The sequence below is a fragment of the Candida parapsilosis genome, contig 005569 (genome assembly GCF_000182765.1).
Source record: "Candida parapsilosis strain CDC317 annotated contig 005569".
NCBI lineage: Eukaryota > Fungi > Ascomycota > Pichiomycetes > Serinales > Debaryomycetaceae > Lodderomyces > Lodderomyces parapsilosis.
In genome coordinates, this window is record NW_023503278.1 from 163,603 (window position 1) to 186,981 (window position 23,379).

Here is a 23,379-nt window from a genome sequence, read left to right on the forward strand (position 1 = left end):
TGTGAGATCTTTTGTTGTGACTTTGCATTTTGGAAGAGAAAGAAAATTTTTCGCTACCATTATTGATTGCACTCCCATCTGTGTGTCATTTTTTTTATTCCGCGACAAAGAAAAAGTGACATTTAATATTTGATCTAGAACCTACCATTCGCCATTTAGCAAAGCAATTTATCAAAACAGGATACTTCATTGATTACAACCTTCCATTGTCCTTTTGACCTTCAAGACTTACTAATCCGACTGTACAGAGGCAATATGAGTGGAGTCAACATTGGAAGTCACGTTACTCGGCAATTGCGCTCGCAATGGCTTCGTCAATCACACCTCCATACTTCAACCAAATTGCAGCTACCTCGGTTCTCAGTTAGTCGAACGAGTCCCACAAATCGTACTAGAGTCACCAAGGAAATAACGCCCGAGGAAGTTCAAAAATTTAGGGAAGCACAAGAACGTGCTAAAGAAAGAGGTTCTTTTGACCAAAGTTCATCGCCATATACTGCTCGGGATGATTTCCCATCTCATCAATCGCAATTCTACATTCCAAACAACACCAATGGGATAATAACTCCTCAAGATCCTATATACGATATCTTATCAGAGCCTACTTTGGTGATTGAAAGACAAATTGAGTTTATGAATTTGTTTATTGGCTTTGAACAAGCTAACAACTATACAATTATGAATTCTAGTGGGCAACCAATTGGTTTTATGAGGGAAAAGGATATCGGTTTTGGTCGGACTTTAGGACGTCAATTTTTTCGATTGCATCGTCCTTTTGATATTGATGTTTTTAACATGCAAGGAGAGTTGGCCCTAAGTATCAAGCGTCCATTTTCATTTATAAACTCTCATATTAAGGCATTGTTGCCCGGATATGATCACAACAATGAAATCATGTATGAAATAGTTGGAGAAAGTGTACAAAGATGGCATTTATGGAGACGGAAATATAATTTGTTTAAATTGGAGGATGAAAAGACTGATGATTATGAGCAATTTGGAGATATTGATGCGCCATTTTTGTCGTTTGATTTCCCAATCAAGAATGAACATGGTAAAGTTATTGCCAGCATTGATAGAAACTGGGTTGGTTTGGGTAGAGAAATGTTTACCGATACCGGTGTTTATATCGCGAGATTCGATCCACAAAGTTTCCAAGGGATGGAAAGTTACTATGGCGATATTAGTTCCAGTGGTGTTACAATAGATCAAAGAGCAGTCATTTTGTCATGTCTTACTAGTATTGACTTTGATTACTTCTCAAGACATAGTGGCGGACATGGGTTGTTTTCATTTGGTGGTAGCTATGACGATGTATAGAAAATTAGACACGCTTTACTTTCTCTTTATTGACTCGGCAATCATTTGTTGCGTCTTGTTTCTACCCTTTTGTAGTAAAGCTTCCCATTCGTGGTCCGGTTTTTCTTTACTTATATTTTTCAACAACTGTACAATCAACCCAGTGTAGTCATGCTTTCTCAATTCATTTTCGCGTTGCCATAGTTCTCGTTTATTCAACTGGTTGGCAATTTCCACCTCATCACCAGTGGCTTGTGCTTGCTCTAACTTGTTGTTCGTTATTGCCAAAAGTGAGAACCTTAGTTCGCTTGCGTCATATGCGTTGATTCTATCTTGCAAAATTCCAGGTAATTTGTCAATAAATTCACCTTGGCTATTGCATTCACCATGCTTGATCGGATACTGCTTCAACCCATCTAACTCATATATCTGGCCATTCTTCATCACATACCCAACAAAATGAAACAAGCCATCGTCTTTATCATCGTAATCTTGTGGTGGCGGTTTATCTTCTTGAGCAATTAGTGAAGGTGTCAGGAAAGAATTGTGTATAGATCGAACAAGTTCACTGTTGGATAATGTTTCGCCAATCATTTCTGAATCAAACCCAGTGACAAACAGTTTAAAATTGTTTAATTCCTCGCCTAAGTCTACATCTTCAACGTTGAACAACACATTAAGCACTGCTTGCGTAGCACATGCATTTTGAATAACTTGATTGGCAAAAAAGAGCCCCTGATCCTGATAATCGGCATCGTACTCGCCTGTTATGGGCTTATTCAAACTTGCATGTTCTCTGTCCTTTCTCCCGTACTTGAATAAAAATATTACTCCGTAAATGGGTTGCAATGCTCGTAACGTTTCCGAATCGATGGAGTATAAGTCATTGATCTCGACATTTGCCACACCCAATTTCTCAACAAGTTCGGTAAACACGCCCTAGTTGCGTTAGTATATGTTATTAAGATGACTATTGTAGTATCAAGCATACCGCATCGGAATCGATAGTATTCCATCCGCTGTCAGACATTTTAAAAGGTGTTTGTTTTGGCGCTGTAATAAGTCTAGATTGTTTGAAAAAAATTAAAATGGTGAACGAATCGTTCCTTCTAACGATTGAAAGTAACTTGAACATCACATCGCACCCCACAACACCATACATTCTCAAACATGAGCAACCAAGGGATTCCTTACAATGAGGCTACACAATTGTTTCACTCCAGCACACCTGTTGTTAATTCAGCAATAACTACTACAACTACAATATTCACAATTTTTTTAATACTTCTATCATTTGGTTCATTATCATTCAATTTGCTCGGAGACATCAAGAAAAAGAGCTTCTTGAGTTACTTGATCAGTGCTACGGTGGCTGCTTTGAGTATTGGATTCAGTGCTGTTTATGTGATGAACTATGTCGGTGTGTATATTTGAGCAAACTGTGTTACATAGTTAATATACACAGAACGAATACTGTATCTGTAAGCATTCTTCTCCAAGGGAAACAACTCCTCGACATACACTTTACTAAAATGATTCCTCTTGTTTACTGTTTCTAATCTATGTCCTCCATATCCCGATCGGCTTATCGCGACCAATGAAGAAAATTTCAAAATCTGCAAAACACGTCAACCACTTTGGACTTTTACCTCATCGCAATCAATGTACATCTCATACCTACTATCCCTACTTAATGTCCTTCTCCTAGTCACTGCGCGAGCACAAGGCGATGAATACGCAAGCGATCCAAACATTTTCGAGTTAACGGCATCCAATTTTGATAAAGTTATCCATGGCTCAAACTATACCTCAATAGTTAAATTCTATGCACCTTGGTGTGGCTACTGCCAACAATTAAAACCAGTGTGGAAAAAATTGGGGAAGGCTGTGGGTAGGGATTCCAAGCTCAGTGTTAACGTAGCTGCCGTGAACTGTGATAAAGACTACAATAAACCACTTTGTGCCCAATATCAAATTAGTGGATTTCCAACTGTCATGGTATTTCGACCACCCAAATATGACAAGAATAAAGCTATGAGCGGTAAGAGACAGAGACATGCGAGTGAAGCATACAATGGACAACGGACTGTGAAAGCGATGCTGCAATTCTTGGGCTCTAGATTGAAGAATTATGTTAAGAAAGTGCACAATTTGGATAGTGACTTGATCAAATGGATTAATGAAGATTTGGAAAAAGCTAAGGTCTTGCTAATTACAAAGTCTAATCTGATTAGTCCGTTGTTGAAGTCATTGGCAATCGATTTTCTCACCAAAGTGGATTTTGCAATGTATGGGAAACACAACGATCAACCAAAAACCATTGAAATCGATGGTAAACTGGTAGAAATCCCCAAAACAGATTCATCAATGTTGCTCTACTTTGATAAAGAGAAAGGTGAATTTGTAATCTACGATGCAACGGAAAAGCTTGATGACAAAACTCAATTATCAAGATGGATCAGCACCGTTGCCCAGATTGACCCGATCGAGGGCCCATTATCCAAGCGCGGTAAAAAGTTGTTAAAATACAAAGGTAAAAAGAAGGTTGAACATGATGAGTTGTAAATAGTGTCAACGGGTATCTATTAAGCTTTACCTATGTTATCCATCATTTCTAATAATGAGTCTATATCATCATCCGCCTTCTTCTCCTCTTTCTCGGTTTCCTTTGGTTTGTCATCACTTTGTATCCAATTCACAACTTGATCGATATACAATTTCGAATTAGGTACGAAATGGCCACCAGGATGTTTCAACAAATCCGACTTCTCTTTGGTTATATTATACAATGACAAACTTCGATCCTCTGAAACAACCGTATCCAATTCGCCGTAGATGTGCAAATATCTCAACTTGTCCTGCGTAGGCTTATAATACGTGTCATACTTGTCGTTGCCTGACCTTTTGCTGGTGTCCAATTTAAACCCGGAGTACAAAATCACAAACTTCAATGGCGTAGTATCAAACAATTCGGCAAACTTTTCTGCCACAAGCCCAGCAAATGCAGCTCCTTGTGAGAATCCAATCAACCCAACAATAGGTAAGTTCGCTTCGTCATCTTCCTCTTTTCCAAGCTCTTCGCCTTCATCATCAGGAATAAGCTCCCCCACGTGGATATATCTCTTCAAGGCTCCAATCGATTTATCCATGTTTATCCCGTCATTGGTTTTGTCCAACTTGACCCACCATCCACGATATGTAACGTCATTTTGATCAGAAGAGCCAAATTTAGATAACGAGTCTGTCGTGGGCAAGTCACTAGGGGTCAAGACGTAGGGTGCATTCAAATATTGACATTTGTAGCCCAATTTCATTATTTTCTTGCGCAACGCTGAAGTCTTTGCATAAAATAACGACGCATTTTGAGTGTAGCCATGGAAGAATAGTATCTTGCCTTTGTATGCTTGCTGTTTGCTTGTAGTCATGACGGGGGAAAGGGTAGAGGCGATGCTTATCTTCGAAAGAAAAATTGTGGCTTCATGGAGTGAAAAATTCCGGATGCAAAAATCCTTCGCACGGATCCCGTACATACAGACATCATTGGTTACACGTCGAAATTATTAAGCGATTTACCTACTTAAAAACGCACTCCCTACATACCTCTTCTCATCAAGAAGTCTTTTCGGTTGCAGTTGAGCCTGGAATATCACCAGTGGTTCCTGAACCTGCAACAGTTTGCTTCTGTTTTTCTTGTTCTTCTTTCTTAATCTTGGCTAATCTAACAGCTTCCTCATGGACATCTTTCACATCGCCAACAAGACTTTGATAGTACTTGTGGATCGTCTTGCCCAAAGGTGAGTTGACGGCGTTGTCAAAATACTTTTGCAATCCGGAACTAGCAAACGAAGATTGTGCTTTTTGCAATTGTTGATTCACTGTGGAATCCGGGTCTTGTGAATGGACATACTTCTTGTCCAATGAGGTGATAAACGATTGGAATCTTTGAGATACACCATTCTTTTTATCAAATTCCAATCCACGTTCGATAATTGGGTCCGACAACACGTATCCATCGGCCAACAATTGAGCCAAGATGGCATACTTTGGCTTCTCTTCTTGCTCGACATCATCATATGTTTGGTCACCAGTTCTGATTGCATCGCCTTCGGCTCCACCACCAGTGGCAGTTCCACCTGCACCGACTGCACCACTCAATGTATCCTTGATATCGCCTTTTTGTTGCTGTTGCTCAGCAGCAGCACCACCTTGCTGAGGAGACAATCCTTTTGCACCATCAGTAATCTCCAAATCTTCCTCAACCTTGATGAACGAATTTTCCAATTCTGCGTCATTCAATAACAATGCAGTTGACACTGCCTTTGGTGAAGCAAATACAACTTGGTATTTCTTGGTCTTGCCATTGTCCTCAAGGGGAACCAAGTCAGATACTTTGCCACAAAAGGAAAAGAATTCGGATACTTTGGCTGGAGAAGTTTGCGAAGGGATATTGGAAGCTATAACTGACATTTCTTGTGGGTGTTTGAGTTATGTTGATGGCGTGTCAATTGGTTTGAAAGAAAGAGTTTTGTTGAAGTTTCAATTTCAACAGCAAACTGTCTATTTTATATGAAGATGACGCCCCGAGACAGTGTGCGGCTTAGCCACACATTGAAATGCACTTTTGTGTAATGAAATATTATCACAGGACATTGTTAGGTTGCTATTTCCTGTGACAACTACATACGTGTCAATGCTTATGATCATACACTACAGTCGATGATCAACCTCTCAACAGAGACCGCGAGACCGCGAGACCGCGAGACCGCTTGATTTGTCATTGCCGCTTTATACATGTGATATATCTATTCTCTTGGTACAAGCTCCAACGCAAGACTCAATTACTCATTATACCTCTTCCTGTGTTTTGCTCATTATACTGGGCTAGCTTCATTGCTTCACTACGAATGTCGCTGACATCGTTGTTATCAAGAGTCTTGTAAAAAGAGCTAACCCTGGCATCGAACGGAGAATCATTTGCACCTGCATCTGCAACCCCATCAAAGTATTTTTTCAACTGGTCATTTTCAAAAGCTCTCTTGTGTTCACCTTTCAAATTGTAGTTGTTCAATGAATCAATGAAATTTTGAAACTGGGAGGGCACCCCATACCTCTTGTCGAACCTGGCCCCACGATCGATTATATCATCTGCAAGGTCATACCCACCGGCAATCATCTCTGCAAGTATGACCGTCTTTGGCTTATACTCCTGACTTATATCAGCAGTAGGTACAGACTCCTCACCTGCGCCATTACTCAGGTTGAAAACTTGTCCATATGCGTATCCCAAGGTAAACTCGATATCCTCTTTACGCAACTGTTGCATTGTGGGCTGGCCATTGTGATGACTAGCAAACCCATTCATTTCCATAGGACGTTCTTGGTACTTGCGGACATGAAGGAAGCTGCCATGTTCTAGCTCTACGTCATCCAATAACAAAGCTTTTGACACTGCTTGTGGTGACATGTATATAATTTCGTACTGACGGAGATCCTGCATTGGTTCTCTTTTCAAAGGAATTATACTGGAGATGGTGCCGGCATATTGAAACAAGCGTCTAAGTTGACCAGTAGTGACACTAGGTGGGACTTCAGAAACAACAATAGATGACATTGCAAGTGGTGTGAGTTGGTGGAGACAGGCGTGTGTCTGAATCAACAACGTAACGATTATCCTGCATTTATATATCGTTTGATGTAGTAAATCGTAAGTTCTTTGATGCAACTGATGTCTTAGGTTCATTTTTAGGTTTGTGTTGCGTAATTATTTTTCTACACTGATCTTCCGATATGGGGAACTACAGTGAGAGGGAATTGCTGATTCTCATTGGTGCAGATGAGAGATAAGTAATGGTGCAGTATTATTGAGTAGACACAGAATCAAGACCCGTATGCTGCTTCACAACCACGAGGACAATAGACCCATGCACAAAAACGGCGTGGTTTCCTTTTGTTGAGGCCCAGGTAACAATGGTGGGGGTCCAATACTGGCATAGCTCATCGTCTCTCAAACGTTTTATGCTTTCTTGGTTGGATCTGTTTGACAATCCGATGTTCGCTGATGCTCTATATGCATACCACGACAAGAAAACCGTGACTTCCAGAGATTTAAGATGTCGCCAATAAGCTTTTAGGAAGTAGGAGTAACATTAAAGGGCGCTGTGCTCTCTTGTGTTCTTAGCAGATCAAATAGATAAAAAATAAAAAATAGCACACGAAACCTTTTGCATCACACACAAAAATAAAAACATCCGAAATCTTTACTGTAAATATGGATGCCTACCTGATTGATGGTGCTTCCGAGATCCTAAAATTTGAGCTTTCTACGGTGTAGGGAACATACCAAGAACATGAAATTTCTGTAGTGTATGCAACTCAGAACTGCTATCAAGAAGTTGCTTAGTACGTTGACCATGACTTCATTGTTCTTTGATTTGCTGTAAGAAATTGCCTTAGTTATGTACATATCTCATGTCATGACGTGTGATGTACCAGAGAGTAGGAAACTCGATAAAGAAAAGTCCATTGATAGAAAGCAAAGCAATGTTAAATGCAAGCTGAAGCAAACACTAACGTTGCTTGTTTCCATCCAGGCAATACATGACATTTTCACGCAGCTCAATCAGCATCAAACAATTTTATTAGCCTCAATTCACTCGAAATTTGCTGTGGTTGCCAAAATGAAACTGTACGATTATATTTACGTCTACTCAGACATCATTACTTATTCGAGATTGCATGAACTACCTGAGAAAGAGATGAGGGAATTGATCAAGGCTGTGGATAAAAAACTCGTTACGCCTTTCGTTAAAAAGAGTCGTCATGAACCAAAAAAGCGTCGCTCTCCATTGATTTTGATGCCAGAAGTTGGTATGGAATATCATGGGATGAGTAAAACCTGCTTGTTTAGGTTTGCAAGAAATGTAAACAATCACTGAACTAACAAATTTACAATCGTTTCAGCTAATAATGTGGAGAAGTACTCGTCGCAAATAGACAATACTCAGCATATAACTTACGTTGAGTTTGGAAGCAGTATCTCAAAAGAGTTTTGTAAATATATGATGGATGGATTCGACCTGATTGATTACTACTTCTCGAGCATGTATTGTGTTCAAGATGAATCAATGGGTTGTTTTTAGATATCTATACAGTATTCACCGGGAACTATATCTTTCTCGTTAGAGATGTACTTATGCTTAGAACTGATAACCATTGGTGGTAAAAGCATAAATGTGGAAAGTTTAAATAGCCTAAACTATGCGAAAACTTTGCGATTGAGTCATAGTCCAAATCTAGGGGTTCTTCATCAAGGCAAATGCACATCAAAATTGCACACCTTACTTCTTCTCTCAAGCGATTTGAATTTCTGAAAGTACATTAACACTTTGTACATTCAACAACTGATCCTCGGTAATTGTTCGCTTCAAATCGGCTCATCGTCTTTCGAAAATGAATTTCCAAATTTGATTCAGCTTTCGGTATATTTCAATAGTTTGGAGTGTTTGAGCCTTTCAAAGAATTCAAGCTTGGTCATATGTACTGAAACATGGCATGAGAAGATACCCTCGATCATTGGCAACTTTCCCAACGCTAGCCTCAATATATGGTTGATTAAATATTGCGCTTATCTAGACTCAAGGAGGTTGATACATCTGCTAAGTCCACAATTACCGGTGTGTATAATTGGCCTACATTGTTTTCATATGTGCTGAATTAATAAAATCTATTTTGATGAATACAAACCTGGCAAAATACATTACACTACTGGTAGAACGAATGGGGTGAAGACGTAATGTATATGTTCAAGGAAGTTTTCCCGCAGCCGGTATTAGAACTGGTGACTCCCGAGGAGTTGTGGAGTAGAAAAAGTTACACTTCTAATCGGATTTCCATCGAATCTGAAACGTATTATATTCAGCCCCTTAGCCGTTCAGCTTTCAATAAATATGACGTTTGTTGATCGTGTAGGGAATTCATTCAAAAATCCATGCAAATGCGATTCACCAACGAGACTAAAAAGAATAGGGCTAATAGGTTTCAAACTAGTTAAAATTCCAAACCCATCAACTCTTTTATAGTGAAATTTTCTATGTTGTCTTTGTTCACAACCGACTGGTACTTGTTCAACTTGTCTCGTATGGCATTCAACTCAAGCATCATATTCATTAGTGATTCATCAATCAGCCAATCATAAGGTAGACTTGTAATTAAAAGGATCAAAAGTATGCATAATCGATCTAGTTTGTGCCATCGATGAACAAGCTCTGCATATTGTACGCGAGCTACTTCATTTTCTTCAACTTGTGCTTCCTTCTGTGAAATGTACCTCGTCTGTAGCTCTTCAAACTGCAAATCCAACTGCTCGATCTCATTCATTAGGGGCTTTATTTCGGTGTAAATTACTTCAAATGGGTGCTGTTGTATTTGATTCATTTCATCGCGCTTCTTGTTTTCAATCTCCTGCACCTTCTGAACAAGCCCATTATCATCATACAACAAACCCAAATGCTCTAGTATTTTTGTCTCTGATGTATTCAAGTTGGCTTGATTGATCGCTTTGAGTGTGGGGGCCGACATGAGCAAGAATCGATTAAGTAAAGAATCGGTCTTGATGAGATCATTTTGAAGTTGAAGAAACAGGAAAAGCTCTTCCAAATCGTCGATATCCATTGCTCGTTTGATCTGATTAACCTGCTGTGTTGTATCTTCACTGGGATGAGCAATCTCTTTCAATTTGGTCAAGTACATCAAGTGGTTGAGTTTGTGAGTTAGCTTCTGATAGGCAGTATAGTACTGCTTCTCAAGATCATGCATGTGTGCCCATGATGTGAAGTCTTGCGGTTGCTGGATCTTGGGAATACCATACTGATGCGATAAGATTGATGTAGCTTCGAGAAAGTCATCACATGTTGCACCCAACTCGTCCGACATTGAAATCTTTGGTGAATTGAGAAAAAGAGCGACCAAACAAAATCTCGGTCCACATAAATTTACATTTAAGTACAAGGTAGAACATGATTCCATTCATCACACGAAACAACCCAAATCATATCTTGAAAACCATCAAGATAACTTAAATTCAGTTCAACGTCTCGAGGTGTATTGGTAGCATTTAGTCTCTAGTTTCCGCTCATCTCAACAATGACTGTCCCTTTAATCTCTATAGTGTTCTATTCCTCTATACACCTACAAGTTTAGGCAAGTCTGAAAATTGACTCAAAATTTGAATTTTGGACCTAGAAGATCCATCTCCATAATAGTGAGTAAAATCGTCCTTTTGTTTTAATTTTGCCACATCTTCATCATGCTCAACATAGTGAATCACATGTCCCACCCCTAAATCATAAGCGGCCTTCACGTTGAGTTCACTGTCGTCGATAAACCACTGCTTGGCCAAAACCTCTTTATTCTCATAATTCAATCTTGTCAAATCAAATACATTTAAAAAGTACTCTTTCATTGGCTTGCAAACAATGGGGAACTTTGAATAATCACAATACGTCAACCCATCAAACAAATCACCAATTCCGAGAAAGCTAATTACTCTCAATGCGTGATTCTTATATGCGTTTGTGACTAACCAAAAGTAGTCAAATTTACCCGATTGTTTTACTTTCAACAACGTGTCTCTCAATGATTTGTCGTAACGTAATACAGCATGTAAGTCCAATGCATCATCGACTTTGGAATTGTAATCCAATGCATCAACTTGGTGATTACGAACCAATCCTTCAATGGCTAAACCATACGTTTTGTAATAATCATGATGCAATCTGTAAGCGTCTTCATCATTCAACTGTAAGTTGTGCTTGAAATATTCATGAATTTTCTCTTGCATCATTTCAAAAATACGAGTAGATTTCGGATATAAGCAGTTATCAATATCGAAAAAGAATATTGTTTTGTTGGAATGGTCTTTGGGTAAAGGCCCGAATCCAAATGGGAGTTCGACTTTACGTCCAGGTTTGGCTTGTTCAACAGTTGTTAGTTCTGAATTCACATATTTAACTGGCTGGCCAGAGGTGTGTCCGTTCTGAGACTGGCTCTGTATGGACTGCTGTTGCTGTTGTTGTTGTTCAACTGTCATTCTTAATATTTTTTGTGGTGTTGTAGTGTACAATCGTGTCGACAACTTGATCATAAAAATGTCGCTCGCTATAAGATTTGTTTCGTTGAAGATGTCTACTGCTGATGAGTTTTTATCGATTGCTAGTAGTATTGAGTAAGAATATCGTTCAGCGTAAGTGAGTATATTCGTGCTGGTGGGAAATATATTAACGAGGTTTAGTCACTCACTTCTTTATTCCCATTGACATCATCCACAAAAACAGGAAAGTTGCACAAGAAAAACTACATTTTATCCGACGCACGTGCACATTGGCACAAAAGAAATTAACGAGACCACAAGATTTTTTGTTCTATAACTTTCTATACAATATGATCAAATTTCACCCATAAAAGAAATCCTGATTAACCAACTTCAAATCATTTTCCAACTTATCACATTGTAAACTTAAATCCTGATGTAAATCAGTTAAAAATCTCACCATCTCTTCTCGATTGAAACTAAATTTATCAACACCAGTTTGCAAGCTAGTCATTACGATTTCAACATTTATTGATCCCAAATCTCGTATCAATCCATAACAACTTTGTAGTATTCTGTCGACAGAGCTTTTAATTGAGCGAAGTATTTTGATATTTTTCTCCCGATCAAGTGTGAAATCGAATGGGTTGACCAAAACAAATGGTAGAATCTTGACCTTGTAGTAAAACGAATACATCTTATTTGCTGTTGGTAAATCATTCAATTCGAGAAGATCCTTGACATTGTCTTCAATAATGATCTTGTTGGCAATATGGTAGACTATGTTTTGTTTGGTGAACCTGTGGACATCGTTACGGTAATCACTTCCGAGCAAGTACTGTAAATTCAATTCATCAACCACAGACCTAATTTTTTCATCCCCACCGCATATCACATTGATTAGTTTGATGATGTTGTAATGCAATTCCAAGTCCATTTTCTTGATCTTCTCCTTATCACTTTGATTAGGTAGGCTGGTTTCTATTTCAAACATGACATTCAAAATTTGAGAGACAAGGTCCTGGACGTTTTCAATTTTAGCACATAGTAGCGGAAACACACCTTGAACAAATAGAGTTAATGTTTGCAACTCGTGTTTGTTGGCATTGTAGTCAGACACAACTAGCAAAAAATACCTGGTTACTTTTGCAAAATCCACTTCAGTTGAACCACGAAGATACGCAGTAAATAGCACATTCAACCTTTCCAATTGTAGGTTCAACACGGGTTTCTTTCTCTCCACCTTCAAAAATGCTTTTTCTTCGTTGTGTAACAATTCAGGATCCAATCCTATTTTCAAAAGTAAATCTTCGAACTCCTCTTTATTGAAAATAGGATCCTTATGTAGTAAAACCATAAGGCATAAATTTTGCAAAAACCTAGGATTTGTCAGACATAAACCTTTTAAAAAGAACAACTTGAATTCTGTTTTCACTTTCGCATAAGCAGCGAGGAGATCTCTGGCTATCAAAAATTGTAGTGATTGACTAATCTCCTTATTCAAAATGTGATTCGGTAATAGATTTTCATCAAATTGCGTATTCCTCAAGCTGTAAAAATGACGCGGTATCCCATATCCATCCAAAGCCTTTTCATCCTTGGCAAGCAATTTCTCCAAGTAACTTCTATCTTGTTCCAAGTCATACCTATTTTCTTCGTCATGGTTCAATTCTTCCATTAGTCGTATCAAACGCGTTTCCCTTTGTTGTAAGCGTGACTCTTCTAATCTTTCACGATCAGCTATCCGTTTCTTCACCTGTTGGTGTTGCTCATACACCTTTTGACTCTTAACAGCATCCTTGAAGATTGGTGGTACTTGAATATCGAGTAGATCATCGTCATCCTCGTCATCCAGCTTTGTTTTGTTGTAATATCGTTTCTGACGCGGTCTTCTTACCTGAGATGTTCTTTTCCTCTTTGATGATGGTGAATCGTCAGATGTGAGATTTCCTCGATTGTTCTTATACAGATACAGATTATTGGTGCTTGATTCTTCATTGCGTCGCGTTGATCGTGAATACGTTTTCTGTAGTTTCACGGGTGACTTTCGCAAATTGAAAACATCAAAAAGGTCCTCCTCTTCGGAACTCGTTGATACTATCTCATCCGAGTCCATTGTAATGGGTGGGGGAATGGCTGAAGTGTGCAAGCTGAATATCAATCAATCCCTCATCAAGTGAACTGGTGCATTTGCGCGTCAAAAAACAAAAATAAGCATCTTCACGTGACCAGTTGAAGAGCTCGACAGTCAACGGAAAGAAGGAACGGGCCATAGAGTTAGAAGTCCAGTCCATGAAAGTATTGAGTGCGGATCTACAATGAAGAGTCGCTGCCATAATTGAAAATTTCCGTACAGAAGAGTTTCATATAATTACATAAGATGAATGTTGTAGATATCCTGGAAGCGTCTACATTTCAACTCAAGTACTTGTAATTTGGATGCCCTGTTATAGGAGGAAGTGATTGCTATATCCCAACGGACCAACTTATTAACCCGCCATACTCCGCCCTAAGATTTTCTTGCATTTGTTTTTTCAACTCCCATTTGGTTGCACGGCTTTAAAAGAGAAAAGGGAAAAAATTTTATACACCCGAAGAAACGCCGCATATCTTAGACACTCCAAAACTTCCCTTTCTTTTTGATCCAATTGGACAATCAATTGTAAATCTAACAACAACAACAAACCCTCACAACAACACTAGCTGAGCCATGTCAGAGAAATACGACAAGTTACCAATAGACCCACTCTTTAAAACCATTGATGAATTGAAACCACAATTTATCGAACGGTTATCCAAAGCCATAGCCATCCCCTCAGTTTCCTCAGATGAACAACTTAGACCAAAAGTTGTGGAAATGTCGAAATTTTTGGTAAATGAATTGACCCAATTGGGATTCCAAGACATTCAAGTTAAGGAATTAGGTACACAGCCACCACCAGTTCAAGATGCCAATTTACAATTGCCACCCATCGTCTTGGGTAGATTTGGGTCTGATCCTAAAAAAAAGACGGTTTTGGTTTATGGACACTATGATGTTCAGCCAGCTTTGAAAGAGGACGGATGGGGTACTGAACCTTTTACTATGCATTATGACAAGACAAAGGAGATTTTGTATGGTAGAGGATCAACTGATGATAAAGGTCCAGTTATGGGATGGTTGAATGTTGTTGAGGCTCATAATAAATTGGGTTGGGAATTACCAGTTAACTTGGTCGTTTGTTTTGAAGGTATGGAAGAAAGTGGATCCTTGGGGTTGGATGAATTGGTTGCTAAAGAAGCCAAACAATATTTTAAAAATGTTGATCAAGTAACCATTTCTGATAATTATTGGTTAGGTACAACCAAACCAGTTTTGACTTATGGATTAAGAGGATGTAACTACTACCAAATTATTGTGAAAGGTCCAGGTGCTGATTTACATAGTGGTATCTTTGGTGGTATTATTGCTGAGCCAATGACTGATTTGATTAAAGTTATGTCTACTTTGGTCGATGGTAAAGGAAAGATCTTGATCCCCGGAGTTGATGAAATGGTGGCTCCATTGACTGAAAAAGAGGACGGATTGTATGATAGTATTGATTTTTCAGTTGAAGAGTTGAATGCAGCTGCTGGTTCAAACACAGCTTTACATCAGAACAAAAAGGACATTTTGAAACATAGATGGAGATATCCATCCTTATCGTTACACGGTATCGAAGGTGCATTTTCCGGTGCTGGTGCCAAAACCGTTATCCCATCGAAAGTTGTTGGTAAATTCTCCATTAGAACTGTGCCCGATATCGAATCGAAAAAATTGGATGAATTGGTGTTTAAACACATTAATCAAGAATTAGCTAAATTGAACTCACCTAATGAATTCAAAGTTGAATTAATTCATGATGGTAATTACTGGGTGTCTGATCCATTTAATGAAAGTTTCCAAGCAGCAGCTAAAGCAACTCAAGATGTATGGGGAATTGTGCCGGATTTTACAAGAGAAGGTGGATCAATCCCCATTACTTTAACATTTGAAAAGGAATTGGGAGTCGATGTGTTGTTGTTGCCCATGGGTAGAGGTGATGATGGTGCTCATTCAATCAATGAAAAATTGGATGTTAATAACTATATCAATGGGTGCAAGACTTTGGGCGGTTACTTGCACTATTATGCTAAAGCTTAGAGGGGATTGAGACGTAGAGGTGTGTATAAGAAATTTTTATTTATGTAATTCTGAAAGGGAATCATGGACGCATAGTATCCGAGAGTGAATTCAAGTGGATGTAGATAGCATAAGGTAAACAGATTGAAAGACACTGGGTAGTGCCCTTTTTTGACCGCTAGTCTTTATCATCCTATTCTAACTATGGTGATTTTTGATCTCTACGTGGTAGTGGAGTGTGTACTCGAAGAGAATGCATAAAAATTAGAACGCATTGAGTTTTTGAAAGCGAGAGAAGAACAAGAACAAGAACAAGAAGAATTTTTTTTTTTTTTTCACCATTTTGCAGTTCCATATCGTCATCGTCATCATCATCATCATTTCCTTTTAGTAATACTCATTGACAATCCATTCCAGCTATTTAATCAAGCGTAGCCTGATCCTTCTTGTTTACTAAAGCTATAGCTTTTTCCATTTCAATTCCATGGTAGCCAAACAAATCTAGTCTCAGCATTAAATTTTAACACCTACTCATCTTAAAAAAAAAAGTTTGCATTTGATAACCACCTTATAGAAACTATTTTCATGTCTGATAATTTGAAAAGAGCAGAGTCATTATTCAATAGAATAATGAACCAGAATAATGCCGACTCCTCATCATCAGCAAGCTCGTCACCGTCTTCAACGCCAGTTCAATCCATTCAATCATCGTTTCCACCAAGGTCAAAGTTTCATCAAAGTCATCACAATAGTAATGCCAGTCAAATGAGTAATGAAACGAGTAATATCAATAATGAGCAAAATCAGTTTCAACAACAGCATCATCATTACCGATCTGGTCATGGTTCTCATCATCATTATAACCATAACCATAATCACAATCATAATCAACAAGGTTTTAGTGGGCATGTGTCATCACAAGAATTGGCCAAGTTGCCCAAATTGGATGCTGCCAAATTGACTGAAGAAGCATTGGCCGATGTGTCAGAAAATGAACATGTATTGCCTTATTGTTGGACTGTATGGCACCATTTCAGGAATAAAAAGCAACAAATGCAACTACATCAACAACAACAGCAGCAGCAGCAGCAGCAGCAGGAACTATCCACAGCTGAGTCTGCAACCACGGCTAATACCACAACTGATGGTGATAACAATACTGTTCTGCAACAGCAACAAGCAGGTGTTGATTCTTATTTGCAAACGACCCATCAATTACAATTCACCAACTTGAACAATACCTCAACTACAATTTCACACATTGCATCAGTTGAGCAAATGTGGACAATGTTGACGTCGATCAAGACTAGTTACAATTTAAGCATTGGTTCAGAATTTCTTATTTTCAAAATTGGTGTTAATCCAGTATGGGAAGATCCATTGAATGCCAAAGGAGGTCGTTGGATTTTCAGATTTAGTAGAAAAGCTCAAGATTATCATCATCAGAATAAGAAAGATGCAGAAGGCGCATCTACAACTACGGCAATTTCCTCGCAGCAGTCAGTTCAAAAATTGAGGAAGAGAACAGCATTGATTTGGGAAAGGATGGTTATAAAAATTTTGACGGGTAATTTTATACCTCTGACCCATGCCTTTGAAATTCAAAACGTATTACATAATGACATATGTGGGATTGTGTTGAGTGTACGTAAAGAAGAAGACATAATATCAGTTTGGAACTCAAACTTGAATTTCAAAAAGCAACTGCAACTGCAACAACAAAGCACAAGCTCAGCCGAAGGTAGTATTAAGAAACCATTGACTCCATTCCAAGCAAGACGTATCATATGTGATGCGATATTGAGGGTGATCAGAGAATGTGACGACATTTTACTGGGAGCTGATTCTATTACTACTGTTGATAGTGGGTCCAATGAACGTGTTGGAGGAGTTGGGTTTGAGTACAGGTTGCATGTTGAATCACCACTGAGTAGTGAGGGAAGAGGAGAGAGAAAATCGAGGTATGGAGGTGGTGGAAAGTATACCAGACTGAACAATAATGGTGGTAATGGTGGTAATGGTAGTGCAACCACTAGTAGTAATGTAAGTAAGGACTAAAAGGACGTATATATATATATATATATATATATATATATAAGTATGGATGTATAATCGTATAATGGAATGCAATTCATGTATAAAAGTGGACCAGAATTGTCTAGAAGGAATGTTTTGCACATTATTGTAAGAGTAAAGCTAAAAAACAATAGATCAGAAATGGGAGATGTAGAATGTAGCCGAGGAGGAAAACTTATTATCCGCTCATTGTGTCAATTGTTTTATTTATTTTGTGTTAAATTGCAATTTGTATTCATGCGGCGGGGACTTTTTGTCTAACACGACTCTTTTTCCTTTGTCATTAAATGACAACTCCGTCAACAAACTCTTCGGAACAGGTGTATGTAGATTGAGATCGAATTTTAGTACTAAAGATTTTTATGTAATTCTCTTTCTTGTTTGTTATGCTGCAAAATTTGGAATTACTCTATAGGAGTTAGGTATGACGAATGTCACAAACTTATATTTTAAGACACTACTAATAAGGTCGTGTGTATTATGTGTGAAACCAGTTAAATTTGAACACAATAACACGACTACCTGCTCCTGCATATAAACACGGTCTTTTAATAAAAATAAAATAAAAAATAAAAAAAAAAAAGTTTAAAATTAAATTTTTAAAATGTTCTTTGAAAAACAGGGAAGGGGACAAGTACAAGAGAGTCATCATCAACAATAACATCAGTATACACCTTCTACATCTAAGTGGTAACAGCATCATAAAGTGGTATATTCAAAGGACATCCTACTTACACTAATCATTTATATCACTATTACGAAAGACTTTAACGTGGTTATAATAAGTAACTTGATTACCAAAAATTATCATCAGTTTATATTATTTAGAGAAGGACTCACACACACGAGAAAAAAGCAAAAACATATATACACATCACACAGGCCATTTCTTTTATGTCAACAAGGACCACTACAAACGCCTCCGTCACTACTGAAGGTATAGAGGGAAGCAATAACAAAACCGGAGGTGGCTTGATGTCTCATAATCATTTTGGTGCACCACCACTACCCACAAGCAATAGCCACTCACAGCCAACCACTTCCACCACCAAGGCTGCCGCAAACATATCCTCCTCTTCGTCTTCATCATCATCAGCCACAGAAGAAGATACTAATTACCAGTCGAGACACAATAGAACTCCACAGTCAAGTCTACAACGCAGTCAATCACAACACTCACCTGGCTCACATGACACATCCACATCCGCATCCTCATCATTTGACCCCGGACCCTCACTAGTAGATATCTTTTATTCAGCTAAAAAATTGTTGAATTTACAACCAAGAGTTGAGAATAGACAGCTACGCAAATCAAACAGTAAAACTCAACTAAGTCATATGAAGAATAACGTTTATAATGAGCAACATTACAACTTTAGTATATCGCCTGACTTTCGTCAGCAATTGACATCACATCAATCTGGTCAACAGCACACATCACAGCCTCCCCACCAGCAACACCGTCATCATCATCATCGTCATGTACATCTACTGGGTACAAATGAAGATACATTTGACTTGCTTTCCCCCTTGTCAATAGATGAATTACAAAACACCAGTGCGTTAAAACCAATATTCAGCAGCCCTTCAAAACGCAATGTTGAGAAATCAAATACTCCTAGTCTACCGCAACGGAATGGGTCCAATGGTGAGAATTCAATGGATATCGATATGGAACCACCAAACAGTACTGAAAGCAAGTCCCCCACTTCAGATCAAAGCAGTTGTTCAAGAAATAATTCTAGTGCGTGCGGTACTTCGGCTACATCGAGCGTAGCATCTGATGTCGAGGCCACCGCAACAAAGCCAAAATCGAACTTGACATCTTCACTATCGAAGTTGAAGGAATTAAAACAGGAAAAAAAGACCGGTTCAACCGAGGAAAAGGAGGAGGAAAAGGAGCCCACGAAGAAGGAAACTGAAGCACAAGCAATAAAGACCTCTTGTTTCAACTGTAAAACTGAAAAGACTCCCTTGTGGCGAAAAGATACTGACGGTAACACCTTGTGTAATGCTTGTGGTTTATTTTTGAAATTACATGGTACAACACGTCCTTTATCGTTAAAGACCGATGTCATAAAAAAGAGAAATTCAAGGAAATCGTCAAGTAGTGCAATGTCCAGTTCTGCACCACGAACATTGAATATCGCATCAGCTCAACATTTAAATTCGAGAAATGGTGATGGTGCAACAATATTTAAGAGGCATACTCCAATTGCCATTGCTCCAAATACCAATGGATTTGCTTCATCTCTACCTAATCAATTTTCCAATTCTTTTGGTGGAGGAAGTAACTCACTACAAAACTCAAGATTGAAAAATGTAATGATTTTACCCAAGACTTCAAGTTCAACCAGTTTGAGCAACAAGAGTATACCTATCCCGCAGAGCCGCAATAATGATGTTAGTTCACCGACGTCGGCTGCGTCATCAGCAAACTCATCATATTCATACACAATTAACAATAATCAGCCATTCAAGAGGAAAAAATCAGAGGTTAATATACCTGCCACTATTGAACAAGCTGGAGTCATGAGTGCATCATCATTCAATAATAGGAATAACGCGGCTGGGTTCCCCTCGAGTGCATCTTTAAATCATCAACTGCAGCAACTGCAACAACCAGCGTCTGCTATGTCAATGTCGAATATCCCATCGTCGATCAAACGCACAAATTCACTTGTTTCGTCATCTTCATTGAGTAGAAGAACATCGTTGGTGAATATTTCAAGGAAAAACACGGTATCGGTGTCTACACCAACAAATTCATTGACTTCGAATAATATTAATATGCTCAATCAAAGGTTCCCACAATCAAATTATTTCGATACTCCTCAAGAATTTCAACAACGACCACAAATTTCAAGGCACAATAGTAATACTACTTTGATGCATACGCATAGTCAAGGTCATAGTTTTGGTGGTAATGTTCATGAAAATGGTGGTGTTGAGACACCCAATTCTTTAAATTCACCAAATTCATTTCTTGTTGGTAGCTTTAATCAACATGAGACACCAAATTCCATACCTGCTACGCCAATGAATGTTGTGGGTATGCTTCCGTCTTCGATACCTAATGCTTCGACTACCTCAATGTTGTCTGCGCAAATGAAGCAACTGCAGTCGAAGCAACTGCTGCAGAAGCAACAACAGAAGCTGCAACTGCTGCAACACTATCTGCAGAAGCAACAACTACAGCAACTGCAACCATTGCAATTTCAGCAACATCATCAAAAACACAACCACCATTATCAACACCACCACCAGCCATATGGTCAGGACGTACATTCAAAGCAATTGAAATTGTTGGAACAATATAGAGCCAGTAAACCTCCCATTGTCCAACATGAAGGAATTGACGATGAATTGATGATGTTGGGTGACGGCAACCACAACAACAACAGCACTGACAATGATTTCATTCCCTCCGTACCAGAAGTCGACCCCGACATGATTGATGCAACCATGAGTATGATTGATGAAGAGTTTTTCCGCAACTACACGAGCCTACACAATGATGATGATGGGGGTGATGAAGAACCAGATGGATTCGCAGTTCCCGGTTTGGCATCTCAAGATAGTTCTCAACTACCATCGCAATTGTCATCACAATTACCATCAACGCAAATTTCTCCTCTGAAGATTAGTATTGCCGCTCCGAAGCTGACGCAGTTTACAAGTACGAATGATGCGTTTGCTATGCAAATGCACACTACCAGTACCACTACTACTACTAATGGTTTTGGTAGTAAAGGGAATGGAGCTGGCATGGCGACTACACCCGATTACAAGGATTTAGATTGGTTAAAGTTTGAAATGTGAGAAAAAAGAGACAATAGGTTATGGGAGGGGTAGATTTATTTATTTATTTGTAGGTAGATGAAAAAAAAAAGTAACTATATGTATGATGTTTTGATGGATGATCGTTTTAATGCATTGTAGGTTTTGTCTGAAGCACGTGCTCCCCTGATGTACACGTTGGACCAAGTTCGTTTTTTTGTACACGTTGTACACTACCCAACCCCCAATCTTCTCGTCGTATAACTTTTGTAAAGTGGTTTCAGTTTATATGCAGGTGGGGCCCAATTTTTCAATTTTTTTTTCCAATTCGTCCATCGAAGGGATATATATTTTTCACACATTTCTTTTGGTTCTACTTTTTTTGAAGCTTTAGATCTATAAACTATAATCACTAACTGTACCTCACAATGTCTGCTCCAGCTACTAACTTCAAAGTTGCCGATATCTCATTAGCTGCCTTTGGTAGAAAAGATATCGAATTGTCTGAAAATGAAATGCCAGGATTAATGTACATTCGTAAAAAATACGGTCCATCACAACCATTGAAAGGAGCTAGAATTGCTGGTTGTTTACACATGACTATTCAAACCGCCGTCTTGATTGAAACTTTGGTTGCCTTGGGTGCTGAAGTTACTTGGTCATCTTGCAACATTTTCTCAACTCAAGATCATGCTGCTGCTGCTATCGCTGCTGCTGGTGTTCCTGTGTTTGCCTGGAAGGGTGAAACTGAAGAAGAGTATCAATGGTGTATTGAACAACAATTGTTTGCTTTCAAAGATGGTAAGAAGTTGAATTTGATTTTGGATGATGGTGGTGATTTGACTTCATTGGTTCATGAAAAGTACCCAGAAATGTTGAAAGATTGTTTTGGGTTGAGTGAGGAGACAACCACTGGTGTCCATCACTTGTACAAGTCATTGAGAGATGGTAAATTGAAAGTCCCTGCCATTAATGTCAATGATTCTGTCACCAAGTCCAAATTTGACAATTTGTACGGATGTAGAGAATCATTGATTGACGGTATCAAGAGAGCCACTGATGTCATGATTGCTGGTAAAGTTGCTGTTGTTGCTGGATTTGGTGATGTTGGTAAAGGTTGTGCTTTAGCTTTACAAGGTATGGGAGCTAGAGTTATCGTTACTGAAATTGATCCGATCAATGCTTTGCAAGCTGCTGTTTCCGGTTATCAAGTTGCTCCATTGGATGAAGTGGCCTCAATTGGTCAAATCTTTGTTACAACTACTGGTTGTAGAGATATCATCGTTGGTAAGCATTTCGAAAAGATGCCAGAAGATGCCATTGTTTGTAACATTGGTCATTTCGATATTGAAATTGATGTTGCTTGGTTGAAGGAGAATGCTCAATCTGTTGTCAATATCAAACCACAAGTTGACAGATACTTGATGAAGAATGGTCGTCACATCATCTTGTTGGCTGATGGTAGATTGGTCAACTTGGGTTGTGCCACTGGACATTCATCATTTGTCATGTCTTGTTCATTCTCCAATCAAGTTCTTGCTCAAATTGCTCTTTTCAATGCTGACAACAAGGACTTTAGAGAAAAATTCCCTGAATTTGCCAAGACTGGTCCATTTGATGTTGGTGTTCATTTGTTACCCAAGATTTTGGATGAAACTGTTGCTAGATGTCATTTGGATCATTTGAATGCTAGATTGACCAAATTGACTCCAGTCCAAGCTGAATATTTGGGTATTCCAGAAGAAGGCCCTTACAAGGCTGATATCTACAGATACTAAGCAGATCGTGCTTACATGGCTATCCCATGTATGTTTTGAAATTTCAACAAGTTTCAGAGTAAATCAGCCCAAACACATTCAACAGATTATTTTTACCTTTTAAAAATTTTCAACACCATTTTTAATGACCTCCTTTTTTCAAAAAGATAATGATGCATCAACTGTTCATTTTTCACTTCATAAATCTACATTTGTTAAACACTCCTTTTTTTTAAATT

The 23,379-nt window shown here is 38.6% G+C and overlaps 14 protein-coding genes across 14 annotated transcripts; 7 read left to right on the top strand and 7 right to left on the bottom strand. All coding sequences in view use genetic code 12, as the record gives it.

Annotated features, from left to right (window-relative positions):
• Window positions 1-255: 255 nt before the first annotated feature.
• Window positions 256-1,320, top strand: CPAR2_100890 (uncharacterized protein; the record flags this gene model as incomplete). Its single annotated transcript, XM_036810901.1, has 1 exon — window positions 256-1,320. One exon carries the CDS (start codon window positions 256-258, stop codon window positions 1,318-1,320), a length of 1,065 nt encoding a protein of 354 aa, XP_036663234.1.
• Window positions 1,321-1,335: 15 nt separating this feature from the next.
• YUH2 (Yuh2p) lies at window positions 1,336-2,329 on the bottom strand (the record flags this gene model as incomplete). The annotated part of the gene is made up of 2 exons (XM_036810912.1): window positions 1,336-2,238; window positions 2,291-2,329. The coding sequence occupies 2 exons, from the start codon at window positions 2,327-2,329 to the stop codon at window positions 1,336-1,338; spliced, it is 942 nt and encodes a 313-aa protein (XP_036663235.1).
• A 632-nt stretch (window positions 2,330-2,961) lies between these two features.
• Window positions 2,962-3,864, top strand: CPAR2_100910 (protein disulfide isomerase; the record flags this gene model as incomplete). The annotated part of the gene is made up of 1 exon (XM_036810923.1): window positions 2,962-3,864. The coding sequence occupies one exon, from the start codon at window positions 2,962-2,964 to the stop codon at window positions 3,862-3,864; it is 903 nt and encodes a 300-aa protein (XP_036663236.1).
• Window positions 3,865-3,884: 20 nt separating this feature from the next.
• Window positions 3,885-4,724, bottom strand: CPAR2_100920 (putative serine hydrolase; the record flags this gene model as incomplete). Its single annotated transcript, XM_036810934.1, has 1 exon — window positions 3,885-4,724. One exon carries the CDS (start codon window positions 4,722-4,724, stop codon window positions 3,885-3,887), a length of 840 nt encoding a protein of 279 aa, XP_036663237.1.
• A 184-nt stretch (window positions 4,725-4,908) lies between these two features.
• On the bottom strand, window positions 4,909-5,766 carry CPAR2_100930 (uncharacterized protein; the record flags this gene model as incomplete). Its single annotated transcript, XM_036810945.1, has 1 exon — window positions 4,909-5,766. One exon carries the CDS (start codon window positions 5,764-5,766, stop codon window positions 4,909-4,911), a length of 858 nt encoding a protein of 285 aa, XP_036663238.1.
• A 367-nt stretch (window positions 5,767-6,133) lies between these two features.
• On the bottom strand, window positions 6,134-7,039 carry CPAR2_100940 (RNA recognition motif domain-containing protein; the record flags this gene model as incomplete). The annotated part of the gene is made up of 1 exon (XM_036810956.1): window positions 6,134-7,039. One exon carries the CDS (start codon window positions 7,037-7,039, stop codon window positions 6,134-6,136), a length of 906 nt encoding a protein of 301 aa, XP_036663239.1.
• A 715-nt stretch (window positions 7,040-7,754) lies between these two features.
• On the top strand, window positions 7,755-8,234 carry CPAR2_100950 (uncharacterized protein; the record flags this gene model as incomplete). The annotated part of the gene is made up of 1 exon (XM_036810967.1): window positions 7,755-8,234. The coding sequence occupies one exon, from the start codon at window positions 7,755-7,757 to the stop codon at window positions 8,232-8,234; it is 480 nt and encodes a 159-aa protein (XP_036663240.1).
• A 1,111-nt stretch (window positions 8,235-9,345) lies between these two features.
• Window positions 9,346-10,230, bottom strand: CPAR2_100960 (uncharacterized protein; the record flags this gene model as incomplete). Its single annotated transcript, XM_036810978.1, has 1 exon — window positions 9,346-10,230. One exon carries the CDS (start codon window positions 10,228-10,230, stop codon window positions 9,346-9,348), a length of 885 nt encoding a protein of 294 aa, XP_036663241.1.
• A 247-nt stretch (window positions 10,231-10,477) lies between these two features.
• CPAR2_100970 (nucleotidase) lies at window positions 10,478-11,386 on the bottom strand (the record flags this gene model as incomplete). The annotated part of the gene is made up of 1 exon (XM_036810990.1): window positions 10,478-11,386. The coding sequence occupies one exon, from the start codon at window positions 11,384-11,386 to the stop codon at window positions 10,478-10,480; it is 909 nt and encodes a 302-aa protein (XP_036663242.1).
• A 361-nt stretch (window positions 11,387-11,747) lies between these two features.
• Window positions 11,748-13,502, bottom strand: CPAR2_100980 (uncharacterized protein; the record flags this gene model as incomplete). Its single annotated transcript, XM_036811001.1, has 1 exon — window positions 11,748-13,502. One exon carries the CDS (start codon window positions 13,500-13,502, stop codon window positions 11,748-11,750), a length of 1,755 nt encoding a protein of 584 aa, XP_036663243.1.
• A 594-nt stretch (window positions 13,503-14,096) lies between these two features.
• On the top strand, window positions 14,097-15,548 carry CPAR2_100990 (metallodipeptidase; the record flags this gene model as incomplete). Its single annotated transcript, XM_036811012.1, has 1 exon — window positions 14,097-15,548. One exon carries the CDS (start codon window positions 14,097-14,099, stop codon window positions 15,546-15,548), a length of 1,452 nt encoding a protein of 483 aa, XP_036663244.1.
• Window positions 15,549-16,112: 564 nt separating this feature from the next.
• CPAR2_101000 (uncharacterized protein) lies at window positions 16,113-17,585 on the top strand (the record flags this gene model as incomplete). The annotated part of the gene is made up of 1 exon (XM_036811023.1): window positions 16,113-17,585. One exon carries the CDS (start codon window positions 16,113-16,115, stop codon window positions 17,583-17,585), a length of 1,473 nt encoding a protein of 490 aa, XP_036663245.1.
• Window positions 17,586-18,497: 912 nt separating this feature from the next.
• GLN3 (nitrogen-responsive transcriptional regulator) lies at window positions 18,498-21,425 on the top strand (the record flags this gene model as incomplete). Its single annotated transcript, XM_036811034.1, has 1 exon — window positions 18,498-21,425. One exon carries the CDS (start codon window positions 18,498-18,500, stop codon window positions 21,423-21,425), a length of 2,928 nt encoding a protein of 975 aa, XP_036663246.1.
• A 386-nt stretch (window positions 21,426-21,811) lies between these two features.
• SAH1 (adenosylhomocysteinase) lies at window positions 21,812-23,161 on the top strand (the record flags this gene model as incomplete). The annotated part of the gene is made up of 1 exon (XM_036811045.1): window positions 21,812-23,161. The coding sequence occupies one exon, from the start codon at window positions 21,812-21,814 to the stop codon at window positions 23,159-23,161; it is 1,350 nt and encodes a 449-aa protein (XP_036663247.1).
• Window positions 23,162-23,379: the final 218 nt, after the last annotated feature.